We start from the raw sequence: 17,110 nt of genomic DNA on the forward strand, positions 1-17,110 counted from the left end.
ACTCTTTACGACATCAGAAATATTATGTACCAGTATAACAACAGTAAACATATGCTTAACACATGACCTCTCCACTCTCAATACACCTGCACATCTTACTGTGTAAATGGCACCACCAGCACAAGATGGCAGCACAGTCTGCAATGTTGATGCTTTTGTACAGTGGAGGAATTTAAACATCTAATTTTTATTGAGATATAATATACAATGTTTATATAAGAACAAACAGGTAAACATCAAATTCTGTTGTACAGATTTATATTTTATTATATTTGTAGATACAGTGTATTTTTCAACATTTCTTCCTCTGAGAGCAGAGGATTTGTGTCATATTAGGCTTTGTGTATCTGGAAAGTGATGCTGTGAAAAGCAACACACAAAACAAAACACACATTTACAAACTGACTCAACCAGGTATGGATCCTCCATCTGACACTCCTACTTTACATCAGTCCGGGGTCTGATCGAAGTATCTGTTCACTCCTGCACTACCAGATGGTGCGCTTGACACCGGCCCAGATTGAGCGTTTGTTTCCCTGTGCAGCTCGGACGTCGTCCCAGTGCAGCCGCTTGTCTGGGATCTCGTCCTCGGGCTCTGGGTTGTGTTGTGCTCCGTCTTTAGGACTTGCCACCACAGTGGGCAGCGGCCCTCGCTGCAACTGAAACTCCACAACATGGAGATGCTTTTTATCCGCCACTGTTTGGTGAGTTTCCTGAAAGGTGGAAGAAAAAGAGGGTGATGTTAGAGATAAATGAGGGTAAGGAAAAAGGAAGTGTAACGTCTCAGCAGGACACTGTGAAGAAAGGAAGGTAAATTAATCAAGGTGATTTTCATTGACAGTGCCAGGAAGCACTGATGTGCCAGGTTTGAAGTTTATGAACACAACACACAACTCTCTCTACACAAACATGTCCCCACCTGGTTGGCTAGTCCAGTAAAGAGGGCTCTGGTGATGTTGAGGAGATTCACAGACCCCTCTACTTTGCAGTACATGTCTTTTATGCCGATGAGTTTGCACAGAGTGATAACAGCTCGGTGACAGTGCAGACCATAACCTGCAGACACACACAGAGAGAACATGATGCACACACTATAGAGATCACCAGATATACAAAAAAATGTAAAACACAGGAAAGAAAATTGAAAGAAAATGTAATATGCAAGTAAATCAGTAAAGCCATTTGTACCTTCGTTTTGTTTCTTCATGCATAGCGTCGTCTTCTTGAACTTGGATTGAATGTCATGATAAACTGTTGGGAAAGGAAAACAACAGCTGCATTCACTCTCCTGTTGCCAACAGCCAACAATAAGCAGACAAAATTATTCCACAAAGTCTAATTATCTTCATGTTTTCTTCCATTTCCAAATTGAAGCATTTGTGTTTTGTTGTGCGTATCTTTTCTTCTGTTCCTCCCTCAGGCCTCGTGTTTCTCTACCTGCCCACCAGATGTCCTTCCACATGCCAGCGCCTCCCGCTCACTGCAGCAGCTGTGGCGTATTAGTTATTCAGACACACGCATCCCCTGAGCAGGAGCTGTACTGCTGCCACCGCTGCTGGAGCCAGTTCTGTAGCTGCAGGTTAAACTCTATAGTTTTTTAGATTTGTCACAGCACTTTAAAACACCTCCATGGCTGCTGTCTCTGCATGCTCTACGCATCCATTTGGAATTACACACACCAAATAAATTAGGTTTTCAACTTGGATGGTGCGGCAGCACAGAGGAAGAAGTTTGAGATGAGGAGGATGAACAGAGCAGACGGATGAGAATAGAACAACGTTAAGTACAGGATGCATCCTGCTGGGTGAAAGAATCTAAAATGTAAAACTAAATGTCAAACACACACACTCAGAGGGAGCTGATCATTTGCTGTGACTGCAGGAGGTCCAGCTTCATCTGGCAAGGCGACAGAGCAGAAGCAAAGTCCTCTGTGACAAATGGTCCAGTAATTAGGACATTCAAATAAGTCTGTCCCTCAAGTCTATGTAAGTCTAACCTGAGTTTTGTCTCCTACACCACAAAAACTCAAATTGGTGATGTTTTCACTTAAACCTGCTCACAAAGTGCCCCCTGACCTGAAAAAGTGCCAACAACAAACACAACAACTAGAAGGTCAGCAGAGCTCTGAAAGTCTGTCAGGAAGTGAACATCTACAGACCTGCTGTATCCCTAATGTGTGCTGTTTGTTTGTCTGTTATTTCTACAGCTGAGCAACACGTTCAGTGCTCAACTCACAGACACCCAGATGGTTCTGACCAACACAGGAGAATTTTTAGCCACATCGTAGATAAAAGAAAGAAAAATATAAACTAGCAGAGCTCCAATGTACGTGTGATATTTAGACCAAAAAAAACAAATAACAACCCATCATACAGACAGGTTGCAGATGGTCACACAGAGAGAGCTGACATGTGGTGGCATTTTCTTTCAATGAACCTGCAAAAATTAAATGCAGCATGGCTGTGAATTCAAGCTGGGTGGAAACACAGAACTGCACGCGCCTCACGTCTGGTTTGGGGCCAAAGCAGGAAGTTAACTTTCTCCTCCGGTGGGCGCAGTGGAGTGCAGATGACTCACGCACATTAATCTCTCCCCGGCTCTGCTCTCCAGCAGCAGTAGCAGCAGCAGCACAAGTAGCCAAATGAAGTTTTACAATAAGAAAGTACAAGCGGTGCATTTTACCCTTCTTCACAAATCTATTTTTAGATTATGTTGCTTGTAAGAAGAGGAGGAGGAGTCAAAGACATGAGGAGAAGATGGAGGCAGAAGCAGGGATGTGGAGGAAAATGTTGTGGAGCTGGATAAGAAGTAAAGTCTTGTTTATTTTCACCTCTTGTGTGGACACAGAGTTTATAAGTTCTGTATAAACAGTACAATCCTTTAACTCTTTGAAAACATACACACAGCCCCTACGTGTCTGTTATTAACTTTAACATGTTGATAAGTTACAGCAATTTGTGCCAGTCCCATCATCAATACGCAAATGTATGCAGCAAGGTGCCCCAAATGTATTCAGATTGTGCATTCCCTGAAGCATGACATTTGTTTAAAAAGGAAGTCAGAAGAGAAAGTGACTCACTGGTATGGTTGTTGAATCGCTCTATATAGTACAAGTAGTGCATGGCTCTGTTCTTTGCCTGCAGATGAAAATGAAATAAAAAAATTATAAAATGTGTATTAACTACTATAGAATAAAACATAAAGAAGAGTTACACAGTAAAAGGTATCAGAAACAGTACGAACTTTGTGGTCTTACCTTTCTCAGAGCTGTGTTTCTGTCTGTTGCTTTACCCAATGCAAAGCCTGAAAGAAGGTAGGAGTGTTTAAAAACACCTCTGAGAGCAGTGAAAGTACACTTTATATTTTATATGTTAATAACCGAACTGTAATCATCCCGATTGTAACAACCACGAGCAGAAATCACAGCTTGTAACATATTCAGTAAAACACTGGATCCTGAGACATCGAGCTAATGACTTCTGATGAGGTTTAAGTAAAGCAGTCCTGACACACTCTGTAATGACAGGCTGAAGGCAGTTGAGCCTCAGGAGTGAATAAAGTGCTTCCTCAGCACTTTCTCCTGTACTGCCGCTCACTTCTGAAGAGCAAGGAAAACTGTCAAAATCATTTCCTGCACCTCTCCAAACCTACTGACACCGATTCATAAAGAATGCTGTTTTTTAGTAAATGTACTGAAGCTGTCAGATTTTTAATGTCTAATTATTTTAAGTTAAGTTTTTTGCAGAGTCAATGTTTAGATTTTTGAGAAATTCAAACCTGCAGCTCCATTGCCGTTTCCCACGGCAACCAAACAGCTGATGGACCTCTTCCTGCCCTCCTTGGCCGTCATGTTGAACACACTCTTCACCTACAAAACAGCAGAAACAACCCTTAGACACCATCTGTATGTATCCGTGAGATAAACATGACTGCATTAAACTTCAACAGATAAATAAGGAATGTCTGTGTGTGTGTATTGCTCAATTCCAAACGCCTGTCATGATTTAAGTAGCATTCATTGATCTGTTGGTCTGCTGGCTCTCTCTTAGTCACACTCTCACACACACAGTTCACTAGTGTTTGACCGCACAGGCCAGCATGACTTTAAACACCAGGGGGCAGCATAGATGCATCAAAGAGACAAGAAGAAAAGCAAGGGCAGAGGTAATAGGAGCTGATCAGATTAGTGATGGGGAAGAGGAAAAGAAGATTTAATGCTACTTTAAACATTAAACACATTAAAGGAGAAGCAATGAATCTGATCCGGAGAACAAATGAGGTGTAGAATAAGAAGAAGAAACAACAACAAGAGCAGGGAAAGTTCTAACCAGGAAAAGCAAAAAAACACCCCAAAAATGGGAGGAGGAGACTAAAAGGTCAGTTTGTTGGGATCATCAATAGTAAACTTCAAAACAAATGTGTGTGTGTGGGTAAAAAACTGAACATCCAATTAAGTGCTGTGTGTGTGTATGCAAAAATACATGATGAAAAAGAGATGCTGAGTGTCCTACTGAGGGGTGTGAGAAGAGTGCCTGAGCCAACTGCTGACTCCCCAAAACTCTTCTTAAAAAAGCGCACAGACACACACAGCATGAAGAGATGAAAGCATCTGCCACTAAAATATACAGTAACTTCATCACAAAACTGAAAACTTGGAGTGGAGCTGCTAAATGACCCACAAAACACACTAAGATTATGAGCAGCAGCAATTAGGTTAATTTAAGCACTGATTAAAAAATATTTTACAGATTACTAAAAACAAAGCACAGACATAAAGTTCAGAAGTTGTGGCTAAAAAATTGCTGACTCTTTGAGTTTCTTGAAGAAATAAAAATAGCCCAAAGACATTATTTTAAATTGACCTGAACACACCAGAAAAAACTAAACAAACAAAATGGCCATTTGATCTAAATGTTCTTTCTGTCAGTTTGTATCTAATGCCGTGTGTGTGGGTTTTTGTGTTTTGTTTTTTTTTTCTACAAGCAGCTCATACACAGACCACCAGCAGCATTTCAGGGGACTTATCTGGGCCAAAAAACACAGTTCACCTCGACGCTTTCATCCCTGCCAGTGAGCGCAAATGACAGAGAGGAGCGCCGAATTTCGGCTGAGGGAACTTCAAAGTCAAGATCTGCCTTCAGCTTCTCTGCTTACATAACACACAGTTCAGTAAAGGGTTTATAATTTGACTGCAGGGCCACAGCAGAAGGATTGAGGTCAGGGTAGTAGCAAAACACTGCAAACACAACCCTGCAGGACACACACACACACAGCACCAACACATCCTAACTTGTTGTCAAATGTGTAGCTAAGGATCAGGAAACTTGTCTGACCCTGCTGAGATTCTAAGCAGATGGCATCTGAAACACTGCGATTGTAAACCCAACAAGTTATTAATTCTCATCTTTCCGTATGGCTCGAGGCTCAGTGCAGCTAGTTTCCATTAGAAGTGTGTGCCGGCGTCTCCAGCAGTGTGGAGCTCTGTGCTTTAAAATTTGTCAGTGTAGGTGAAGATGCAGTAGTTTTGGCGGAGCGTTCGCAGCAGAGCAGATGGGCAGACTTTTTCCCTCTGCCGGATGAGCGACAGCATGGCAGTGGGAGGAAGCTTCTAGCTCGCTCTCGGTTGTGTTTCATCTCTTATTTTCTCAATCTGGTGCTGCATGTCTGCCTATGCGTCTCCCTCTATATGCTGCAGTGCAGGGGAGGAGTTCTCACCACATGGAGCCAGAAGGCAGTGTGAGAGCACGAAACTCTGCCAACACCAAACACTTCTCTGACACACTGCTGCACAGCTACACATCTCTTTTCCCACTTGGATTTAAGATGACGTCTTGACTCTGGAGACAAACTGAACAGAGTTTATTTACTCGTGCAAAGCTGGAAGATGACAACCTCTTTGTAGGATGGATACATATGTCACAGCTTGTTACAATGACATACACGGATATTTGTCTGCATTGTTTTCACTGCTGATTATTAATGTTTACATCTTACAGCATTCCACCTTCTCCTTAACACATTAGAAATGTGTTGCAGAAATGATCTGAAACCTGTCAGCTGTCAGGGCTGTTTCACTTTTTTGGCAACTGTCATGTGTGAAATAGACTAATTTGAAGGATGGCTCTCCTTAATCAGAAGTGTTAGTTTTGATGTGGCACACTACTTAAAGTCAGGCTGCACTTAATGTTGAAATTTCCACTAAGACTTCAGATGCAAATGATGAGGTTTAGATTAAAAAAACATAAGTGACCCACACCCATAATAAAGCATCACAAATCTTGGAACAAAGGTTACTCACATATAATTTGTTGCTGTTTTTTTTTGGAAATTTAAGCAAAAAAAATGCTTAGTAGAATTGTGTTATCTGTATGCAATCTAGCATCAATACTTAAAATGAAAATTTCACTTTGGATATTAACTTGTGTGTGTGCCTCCACTTGGCCATCTAATCCAATTGAAAGTTCCTCATCCAGCCCGTTTGCTTTCATCAAAACTTTCAAGGTTGTTGACTTCAAGAAGGCGGAAAAGAGAAACAGAAAAAAAGATAAAACCCCTGCACAGACACTGACAACGTTCCATCTCTGTTAATGAAATCCCCTGAGCTCTGTCCAAGTGGCTGCCGTACCTGGAGAGAGGCCATGAACATCACTTCTGTGTGTCTCCGACTCTCCCTCCTTTCTTTACTGCTGCCTCGGCTCTTTGTTATCGCTCCCGTCTTTTCTATTGCACTACCTAGTGAGAGGTGTCATTTACCATGATAGGGACATCTGAGACTGTAGTTTATATTGTTATTTTATTGGATTGCATGTTTTCAATTTAAGATTTTCCATCGCTTATAATCACTGGATGGTGACAATGGCAACAAAAAGCATAGTAAATGCATTTTAAAATGTGCAGTTCCACAAATGGCCACAGGAGGGAAGATCCAAAAGCACAACAATTTCTATAAACTATCTATAGTCCTCATGTCTGAAGCAATGCTTGAGGTTGTGGACTGACAAACCAAAACAAAGCACCCTTAGGATTATAACTGTACAATGAATTTTTTCCCTCACCATCAATGTAATCCATGCCTCTGTTTGTGCTAATGAAATCATGACATTTTCTAAATGACTTGAATTTAGCAGCACCGTTGGCTCAAGAGGAAGTCATAATCAAAGGTATAAAAACAAGCCTGTTATATGTATTTGCTAAATTTATGAATAACTAGATTTCACTGAACATATAAATGAATGAACATTTTCTACAGTAAGTATTTATGGCGCAAAATCTTGTATGAATCATCCATTCCTGTTTACCTTCTTCTCACCTTCTGACTTCCAACTTTTTCCTATCTCTCCCTCTCTTCCCCTCCTCTTCCTCTTCCTCCTGCCCTTTCTTCCCCATCTCTTCTGCCTCCCCTCCTGCTGGATGTGTTCACTAATGGCATGCCAGCATCATCGTCCTTGGGAGACAAGCCTTTTATTCCAGTAAGCCTCTTTCATTTCATTAAGCTTGAATTTATAGTGGTGCACGCACAAATGCGCACACACACAGGGTATATTTATAGAAGGCGATAGAAGGCACCATAAAAGCGTCCAATGGTTTCCAGGGGGAAGCCTAATGTTTGTGACACCACTTTTATTTATGCAGGCAGGAGAGCTGGGGAAGACTATCAATGTGACACACATACATCTCACAGTGTGCGTGTGTGAGAACGTGTTGAAACGGGCACAGTCAAGAATGATACACACAAATATGTATGTAAGACGCATGCTGTTCATCTAGTGTACAGGTTACTGCTAGACTTTGATTTCTTTGCAAGATAATGTGTGTAGAGACGGGCCGCACACACATTTAGGTTGTCCTGAGTGTGTGTTTGACCTTCTGGTATTACTACCATTAGTTTAGTAGGGTCCATTAGTGCTAATTGAATTAAGGTAAGATACAGCAGGACAGAGGGAATCTAAATGAAGTGTCCAGACACTGCAGCATTTGACTTTTTCCTCACACACACAGCAGCTCTGTGCTTAATCACCTTCAGTGACACGTGGCAGTTAGACAGTTGCAGGTTTAAGTAAATGGCCACAGTGCCGTGTTTAAAGTAGATCTGTTTCAAGGTATTCTATATTTTGTGGAGGACTGGGCAGCAGCATCGGGCTATGAATGAGATTCACTCAACAGTTACTTCTCTTGAACTGAGGGACAATTATTAGACTTATTTTGATTGTTTCAATACAGCTGTTCTCAGTTTATATGACATTAATCAGTCTCCTGCTGCAAAAGGATTCCTCTTATTAGAAGCCTCAGGCACACATTTATTTTCAGGATTGTTGTCATTAAAAGCCATGCTGTTTTGATCACCAGCAACAGCATCACTGTGTTACTGTGACAGTTAGCACTGTTGATGAATGTGGAACAGAGATAATCACAGAACCGTGAGACTGCCGTGTGAACGGGAGGGTCGGCGCACACCTCACTGACCACTAACTCCGCCTGCTATCTGCTATTTTGTTGTGTTTGCAACTACATTTTAAGGAACTAATCTGAGGAATGGTGAATGCATTAAAGGGTCAAACTCCTGATTTCAGTCTTACAAAGTCAAATTTTGTAATAAACGCCTCTGTGCAAACGGAGATGCAAACGTGACCTTCTATAAATCCTGGGGTGCTTAAGCAGTACAACTTAAATTTATTGCTTACACGCAGACATCCTTGCTCAGCAGATTTGCCCCCAACAACCTCCATGTGTACACGCCACACTGGACCGTTACGCTATTTGGAGGTTTCTGAAAACAGTTCTCCCCCTCTAAGGCAGCATTAATGTGTACAGTCAGATTTTGTTAAAGGACAGATCATAAAATGCAGAATAAGCTGGAGGTTCCTGCTGTGATTTTGTTTTACTGAATCATCAACTGCAAAGAAAATATACTGCAGCTATGACAAAGAAAAGTTTGAATGTTTATGTAAAATTTATTTAGTTAGTAGAAAAATAGACGCTTACCTCAATGACACGAGAATCAAAGTCGTTATATGTTTCTGTGGACAGAGAGGAAAAGAAAGAAAGTTTAGACACAAACACACTCAGGCACACACACACACACACACACTAAACAGATTAAACCAGGCTCCTGCTAGCGTAACAAATACCCAGAAGCCCTTGCAGCAGCGTAACGAGTCTGCACTTTCCATTGTCAGTGACCTCTGAAGGATGTTACCCTCCCAATAGCATCGTGTTCACTTCTAACCAATTAACAACAAACAAAGGAGCACCGACTCAAAGGGTCCAAGGTAAAACCACACACATACACATACATACACACATACACATGCATACATTTATATCAGTGGCGACATTTGCCTACCATCCGTAAGACACCAAACCTGATCAAGGAAGAGCAACCTAGTTACAGCTCTCTGCACATCACATTCAGCAGGGCCCAAGTGTATTTGTGTGTGTGTGAGTGAGAACGGCAGCCAGAGTATGTGAGAAAGAAAGTGTTTGTGCATGTTGGAAAGAGAGTGTATTTCATGGTGTCAGAGAGCTTGTTAGCACGGTGAACAAGAGTGGAAATATCGGGAGGAAATGAAAAAGAAAACTCAGGAGGACGTGAAAGCCTGAATACAACAAGAGGGAGCGAGAGGAGAAGTGACTGCTGAGCACCATCTCTCATCTGTCAGACGCTTGAGGTAAACAAGCTCAACTCAATTCAGTTTGAACATGTAATGAGGCTGGAAACAGGATGCTAGCAGCTCCATCAGTGAATCAGCGGGAATTAGCCAGCAGTGGTCCTGCGGGTTTGTAATGAAGAGGAACTGCAGCACCAGTGAGACTTAGAGACAGTATTACACTCAACCTTTAAAGAGAAAGTGCTGACAAGGCAGGACATTAACACAGTATACAGCTAAAATAAAAGGCCCCAGTTCTGTATAAAGATATTTATACAATAAATATCTATTACACCTAATGTGTTGATTTACTAACAACTGAACAGCTGAAACACTGCGTTATCACGCTAATCTCTGCTGCTTACTTAACACAAAGCTCTAATTGGACTAATAGGAGGCCAAGGTTATCATTTAATAATTATAAAGACTCTGTGTTTGGACAATGTTCTCCCCGCATCATGCATTAGCCTACAAATGTCACATGACATGGAACAAATATGACCATTTAGACCAGAGGAAAAAATGTTAGAATGCATGGGAGGAAAGGGATGAACACATGAGGTGAGATTAAATGGTCTGAAAGAAAAGAGCAAGCTCAGTGACAAAAACAGATGAGACAGAGACCTAAAAGATGAACGCAGAGAGAGAGATGTCGTTCTAAATTAGGAAATCGTCCAACTTGACACATTGTCGAATCCTGATGTTCATCAGTCCTAATGGGCCTCCACACTGACCTGTCACTCTCTCTTTATCACACACACCAGCAGCAGACACTTTATTACTCCCCTATTGCTTCACTACCTCTTCAATCATCATCACTGTATGTCCTCCTGTGCTTTTCACTGTGTACGTTTGTCCCTATAAGAGCTGATAAATCATCATTGTTTTCCAGGTCGGGCAGAAGCCAGATAATATTTCACACTAACGTGTGGTGGAGATGTTTGTCCACTGATTATCAGCTGTGGTTGGTTAGCTCAGACATGTAAACAACAACTAAAAGAAAGATGTGGTAATGTCTTCTTTTAACTTAAGCACAGACATTGATTTAGATCGGTCTAATGTATTTTTAGAAAGCTCTCGGGTTGATTTAAAGGGCCATTACCAATAAAAAAAAATCTTTGTCAAATGACTGCATGACTTACACAATTCTGTTTAATAGGATTTTACATTTTCCTCTGTGCAATTTACCTCCATTAGGTCCAGGGTCTGGGGGGCCCAGGCTGATTCCTCCCCAGGAGTTTCCAGTCCACCCCCTCTCCCTCTTCACCTTCATCTTTTTCCTCCTCTCCCATTCATCCCTCTGGCGCACTGCAGAAACACATCAACTTATACACAGCTGAACAATCACCACAGCTCCTATTTGTCATTGCCAAATTAACTGTGTAATTACTGTTAAAAATGAGATCACCGTGGAGACAAATTGTCTCACACCACAGATGGTTCCGTTTCACAAAATTAAGACCTTGTTCCCCCGACATTTCTTTAAAGCTAGTTTATGAAAACACAATTCCTTTTCCAGTAAAACGGTGTTTCCTTAGCAATGAGCATTTTTCCACTGCACTTGAATATAAGCTAATTTGTGATCTCAGCAACTGAGATAAAATCCGTTTTTATTCTATTTCTGCATGTCCAGATGAAGTGTGTTTGTTTCTGTGTGTTTACATAGTTCAGCTTGAACTTCCTGCTGCTCCATCTGTCCTCTTTGACTCATCTTCAGCACAGCACCATCTTTCCATATTGGAACATTCAGACCAGGCCAGAGAAAACCACCACGACCTGTTAAAGACAGAGAAAAAACAAGATTGACTTGATTTAACTGAGTACAGAAGATGAGAGGTAGGCTGACAAGACTGGAGAGGTGACACTGAAACCCAAAGAAAAACATCACTTGCTCAAAAACACTCACACAGGGACAGATGTGTATAATCCATCTCCCTAGTGGAGCAGTCATAAATGAATCAACAAAAAGTATCTATTATTCTAATCATGTCATGATCATCAGCTGTGTGTTAGCATCTTTCAAGTAAGTCTGTGCAGCAGCAACCAGGTTTGCACTCAAGTCACCCAATGATTCAAAATAATCACAGTTTGTAGACTGTGAATAAAGACAAAAAGATGATGTTTTACCTTCTCCGATGGACTGTCCTCGGTTCAAGTCTCGCTTAAATTTACGCTTGGTCCGCTTCCCTCTGCCTTTTCTGCCTCCGGCCCCTGTGTCTGCCAACACACCTTTCCACAATTCCTCTGCTGTCACTGTGAAAACACACACACACACACACACACACAGAAAATAAAGGTCAGACATCTGACCAAAACCCAAGCTTTACTGAACAAACAGAGCCAGCAAATAAAATTAAATACAGGGACTTCATCAGCAAACAGTGCTGGGCTGTTCTCTCATTTAAATCCAGATCTGTGCGAAAGACAAACTGCAGCAGCAGTGCAGAACAAGCTTTTTTAATGTGTGATTAAAAAAAATACTAACAACTTTTCACCTGCTACACCTTCACAGCAGAGTTGTCTCTAATTCAATAATTCAACAGTACAGACCTTTGGGGCATTGCAAGCCAGAAATAAAGGTGTCTAAGAAAAGAGTTGTGGGAGTGGCAAGGAACTGTAATGAAAATACAATACAGGCACATCTGATATAGATACGCAGTGCTGCAGATCCATTCCGAAGACCCTTCTGAAAAAATGTAAATGTTCAATAACTTAACCAAAGCTCTCCTGAGAGTAAATATTTAAAGAGCCTTCTTAAAGAGGTATGAGCACAGAGAGTCAATGTACCATGACAGGATGTTGTTTTTTTTGTGTGTGTTTTCCTTTGCTTATCAACATCGAGCGAGACATGTTGACAGGCATAAAATATTTAATTGTCTGAGAACTGCTAAAGCAGCTACAGTAAACATCTCACACTTGAAGAGCAGTTAGAGAGCTGGAAGAACCGAGACAGAAAATAACAGATAAAAACATGTTTTGACAGCTTCATATATGCCCATTTATAATCTGTTGTATTGTCTTAACAGGCTCTGCTAACACACACCTACATTCACTGATGGGAAGTACACAACATACACTACCACATACTACTAACACATACTACCAGCAAAATGTGTGCAGATGCTTGAACATTATACTGACAAGTGTTACACATTAATCTGCTGTATGCTTCTGTCAACCTCTATAAACTGTAATCACAGATTCCAACTCATACAAATCCAAACACATCAGCTCTTTCTGTAAACTGATTATATCACGTGTTGTTGGTTAAAAAAAAACACACACACACACAACAAAAAAAGAAACAAAATAAAAACATTTAATAAAAAGGGTGTAATAATGTTCGATTTCTGTTCTTTTCGTCTCCTTTTTGTTTAGTTTAGTTTGTGTATTCTGTAAAATTTTATATATATAGACACTGGAAATTTTGTTTTGTTAAAGAATGTTTTGTTTTATGTTTCAATTTAGCTTTTTCTAGCTTTTGTTAACAATAGAAATGTGTGTATTTTTGTTTTTGTATAGGCAAAGTTAAGGTATTTATTCTAATGTGAGCTGATACTGGAATGACATAAGCTGCATTCCAGTAAAAAAAGCAAAACAATAAACTGAATGGAAATTTTTTTTTCGTTTGGCCAGAAAGTGATTTTTTTTTTTTTTTTTTTTTTTTTTTACAAACTTACACTTGTTGAAGAAGCTGCCATGCCTGGTTTGCTGCCATACTGTTGGAGGGAACAGCGGAACTGCAGAGTGTGTTTGGAGAGGAGCTGCAGAGGCTCGCCTCACTAAGTGGGACACCTGAACGGGTCCCCCTGCACGGAGTGGTGCTGCACCTGGAAGAGAGGAACATCCACCAAAAGAAAGGTAAGTGTATCAAACCTACACTCTGTATACGAACAAACAGTTTAATCATTTAGAGACAAGAATACAGATCACAAGGCTTGGGCCAAACTGAACTGGACTGGACTGTTAAATCACATTCCAAATTAATATGGACTCAAAAAATAGAAGATAAGCAAAATAACCTTCCCAGTTTCTCTCTATCCATTTCCACTTATTTTCTTCTTGTTGACATATAATACAGCAGGAGGACTGTAAGAGCAGTAAGTCCTGATAAAGGTTAATTTAATGGAAGTAGTTAATTATGGGCTTGTGCCCTGTTGTTTTTTGTTAATGAAGGAGAGATGTCTCTTTTTACCGACAGGCAGTATGACTTAGAAACATTTATGAATAGAGTTTGGTTATAGAAACGTGTTTATGAAGATATTGACCACTGGTTATCTCGTGGTTAAATTAGACCATACAGACAGCACCGCTGTGACAACTGTGAGAGAACACCATCACAGTCACCATCAAACAATTCCTGAGTATTTTATGTGTCCTGAAACACAATTTAGGGAAAGAATACAACTACTGCATACAACAAATAATTCTGAATTCTGCACAGAATTAAAACTCGTTTGCCGGACGTGTTCATGACAGCTCTGCAGCAATGACATCCTCCTCCCGGGTCAGTTAACAGTAACCGAACAGTTACACTTTAAAACATGAACATATTTCAACAAACTTCGGCGTAAACAATGAGCTGTTGTAAACAGAGGTGTGGATTAGAGAAAAGAGAAAAAACTAACCTCCTATAGCGACGCGGAGGGCACAGCACACCCGTATGGTCGCCGCCATGTTGAAATGCTGAAGGGTCCTTCGGAGGATAACAAGGCGCCTGAACTGTGCCTGCTGAAAAAAAGGAAAAAAAAATACATCGATTTTTGTTTCTTTCTTAAAACACAAATCAATGAATGTTGTGAACAAAGTAGATTGATAACATATTAATTAAATCTATTAATACTTCTTTTGTCATGACATTAATTATAAGTTGGGGAGAGCAAACAAGACATTTACAATGAGGAGAACGAGATGGAACTGTGAAAACCTTAGAGGGTGAGAGAGTGAGTGTATTTACAGAAAAAGAAAAGAAGTACATGTTGATGATGCACACAGCATGACGCAGAATTTTGCTGGGAGGAAATGCATAGAAATTTATTGTGAAAGTTAGAAAATATCCATCCATGGGTAGAAAATTGGTCCAGGTGGTGGAAAGTCAGCAGTGCGTTATTTAGATGTATATGTTTATATATTGTATATTATTCTATATTCTGTGTTTCTTGTTTATTGAATGTTAGTGCATATATTTTTACTGCACCTAGAAGGGGTGAACAGCGGTGCTCCATGAAAACATCCAACATGTTATTTGTATGCATGAAAACAGTGAATAAACACACACACACACAAATACACATCTGAGTGCGTGCAGCAGGTCTCCAATCAGTCTCCCCAACCTCTGGACATGATTGCTAGCACAGAGAAGTGACTGGTAATTATCCACTGTATGCATCTCAATTTCACCTTATTCAAGATCATTTCCTCAATATTACAGCCCTTTTTCCCTGCACAGCAATCAAAGTACTGCTGAAGAAAGGACAGCCGCCCAGCTGTGTGACAGCAGGAGGTGGGAGTTGCTGCTGAAACCAATGTCTTTTGTACAGTAAGTTTTCTCTAAAATAATTGGCTTGTAATGACAGCTTCAACCAGAGCTTTATGTAAAAGAGTGAGTCACTTTTCTCAACTTTGTATAGTGGAAAGTGGAGGAGTGAAGAGTGGGAAAATATTTTTTTTGAGAAACATAATGCTGTTCAGTGCAACAAAAGTGAGAAAGTAAGAGTGAGTTTAATGATGCAGGTTGGTGTCTGCCTTTCTGACTGAGTTGTCTCTGGGGGAGTTGGGTGGTTTGAATAGTTCATTTGGTTCACAGGGGATGAGGAGGTTTTTCTACCTGTGTATTGATGACTTGAAGACTTCGCCTGTTCTGCATCCAGAACAGGCGAGGTACCATGTGGTAGTGTCACTGTAGGTTTTTAACAACTATATTGTATGCTACTACTAAACAAAAAAATAAGTTGTTGGTAAAAGTTGTCCCAATGTACCAGACGTTGTTTAGTCTGACAGTCCTCTCTCCCTTCCTCTTCATGCTCTAAACCTCTGATTCAGCTACCAGACAGAGACATGCCACCTTCAGAAGTTTCCCGATGACTCTGCCATAGTTGGATGTATCAGCAAGAGTGGAGAGTCTGAGTACAGGACTGTGGTGGACAGCTTTGTCACGTGGTGTGAGCAGAACCATCTGCTGCTCAATGTGGCAAAGACAAGAGAGAGCTGGTTGTGGACCTGAGGAGGACCAAGGCACATGTGGCTCCAGTTTCCATCGGTGGGCAGAGTGTGGACATTGTGGAGGATTATAAATGCGTGGGAGTGGTTTTGGACAATAAACTTGACTGGACTAAGAACACTGAAGCCCTCCACAGAGCCGCCTCTATTTTCTGAGGAGGCTCCAGTCCTTTAACATCTGTCGGACCATGCTGAGCAGACTACGAGCAGCGGACACAAACAGACTCAATAAACTCATCAGAAGGGCCGGTGATGTTGTCGGGGTGGAGCTGGACTCTGACAGCAGTGTCAGACAGAAGGATGCTGTCTAAGCTGCAGGGGATCCTGGAGAACAGCTTCCATCCTCTCCACCACGTGCTGCTGAGGTGCAGGAGTACTTTCAGTGCAAGACTGATCCCTCCTAAATGCACCACTGAGCACCACAGGAGGTCATTCCTTCCTGTGGCCATCAAACTGTACAACTCCTCCCTCTGAGATCAGACAATCTGATCTAACACATTGTCTTGTTAATTATACCCATAATGGATTTATTGTAGCACTGTCAGATTTTACTGCACACAGTATTCAGGTTGTATTATATATGACTACCAGTTCTGACTTTTTTATTGGATTTAACTAGAATGTTTATTGTTAAGAATTGTATTTTAAATAACCACTTGCTATTATATCTTATTTTATATTTCTAACCTGTTTTCTTATTATGTATGGAGCACCTGGAATGTAAGCAAATTCCCCCTGGGATTAATAAAGTATTTCTGATTCTACAGTCTGTATTTAATTTGCTTTTGGATAAAAAAAAAAACATTCCCACTGATTTAAAAAAAAAAAAGGTCCTACTTTGATATTGTACTTGAACTTCAACTACACATTTTCATCAGTCTGAAATCTCCAGGCTTGTCAAGAGACCTGTTTTCACCCCTGCCTGCTAAATCATAATCTTATACTCTGCTCCTCTCTTATCTGGATCTTAAACACCACCTCACCCCTCGCCTCAGCTCTTATTGCTTTTTGTGAGAACTTTTCTCACAAGAGTAATCCAGCTTCATGAGATTACATGATATGATTGTCTTTAAAACAACTCCGACCCTTGACTACAAAGATTGTTTGTACTATTGTTTTTGTAATGTACTCAGTATGACAGCCTGCTGTATATTCTTGTCCATGTTTCTAAACCATATGAATAAGTCTATAGAAAGGCACAGGAGAAATACAATTAATAGGATTTTTATTATTATATATCCTGA

The 17,110-nt window shown here is 40.7% G+C and overlaps 1 protein-coding gene across 1 annotated transcript; it reads right to left on the minus strand.

Annotated features, from left to right (window-relative positions):
* Positions 1–241: 241 nt before the first annotated feature.
* On the minus strand, positions 242–14,345 carry mrps5 (mitochondrial ribosomal protein S5). Its single transcript, XM_028424009.1, has 12 exons — positions 14,276–14,345; positions 13,328–13,477; positions 11,775–11,900; positions 11,310–11,423; positions 10,836–10,955; positions 8,983–9,017; positions 3,778–3,868; positions 3,257–3,303; positions 3,080–3,137; positions 1,189–1,251; positions 920–1,056; positions 242–713 (listed from the first exon to the last, which is right to left on the minus strand). Exons 1-12 carry the CDS (start codon positions 14,322–14,324, stop codon positions 489–491), a joined length of 1,215 nt encoding a protein of 404 aa, XP_028279810.1. The 5' UTR covers positions 14,325–14,345; the 3' UTR covers positions 242–488.
* Between the last annotated feature and the right edge of the window lie 2,765 nt (positions 14,346–17,110).

The sequence above is a fragment of the Parambassis ranga genome, chromosome 15, assembly GCF_900634625.1.
Source record: "Parambassis ranga chromosome 15, fParRan2.1, whole genome shotgun sequence".
Taxonomy (NCBI): Eukaryota; Metazoa; Chordata; class Actinopteri; family Ambassidae; genus Parambassis; species Parambassis ranga.

What these genes read in the sequence shown, in the direction of transcription:
- mrps5 (XM_028424009.1), bottom strand. Translation starts at nt 14,324, where the DNA reads ATGGCGGCGACCATACGGGTGTGCTGTGCCCTCCGCGTCGCTATAGGA. An exon ending in CCTCCGCGTCGCTATAGGAG is followed by an intron (nt 13,478 to 14,275) that starts GTTAGTTTTTTC and finishes CCTCTCTTCCAG; the next exon opens with GTGCAGCACCACTCCGTGCA. An exon ending in TGGCAGCTTCTTCAACAAGT is followed by an intron (nt 11,901 to 13,327) that starts GTAAGTTTGTAA and finishes GTGTTTTCACAG; the next exon opens with TGACAGCAGAGGAATTGTGG.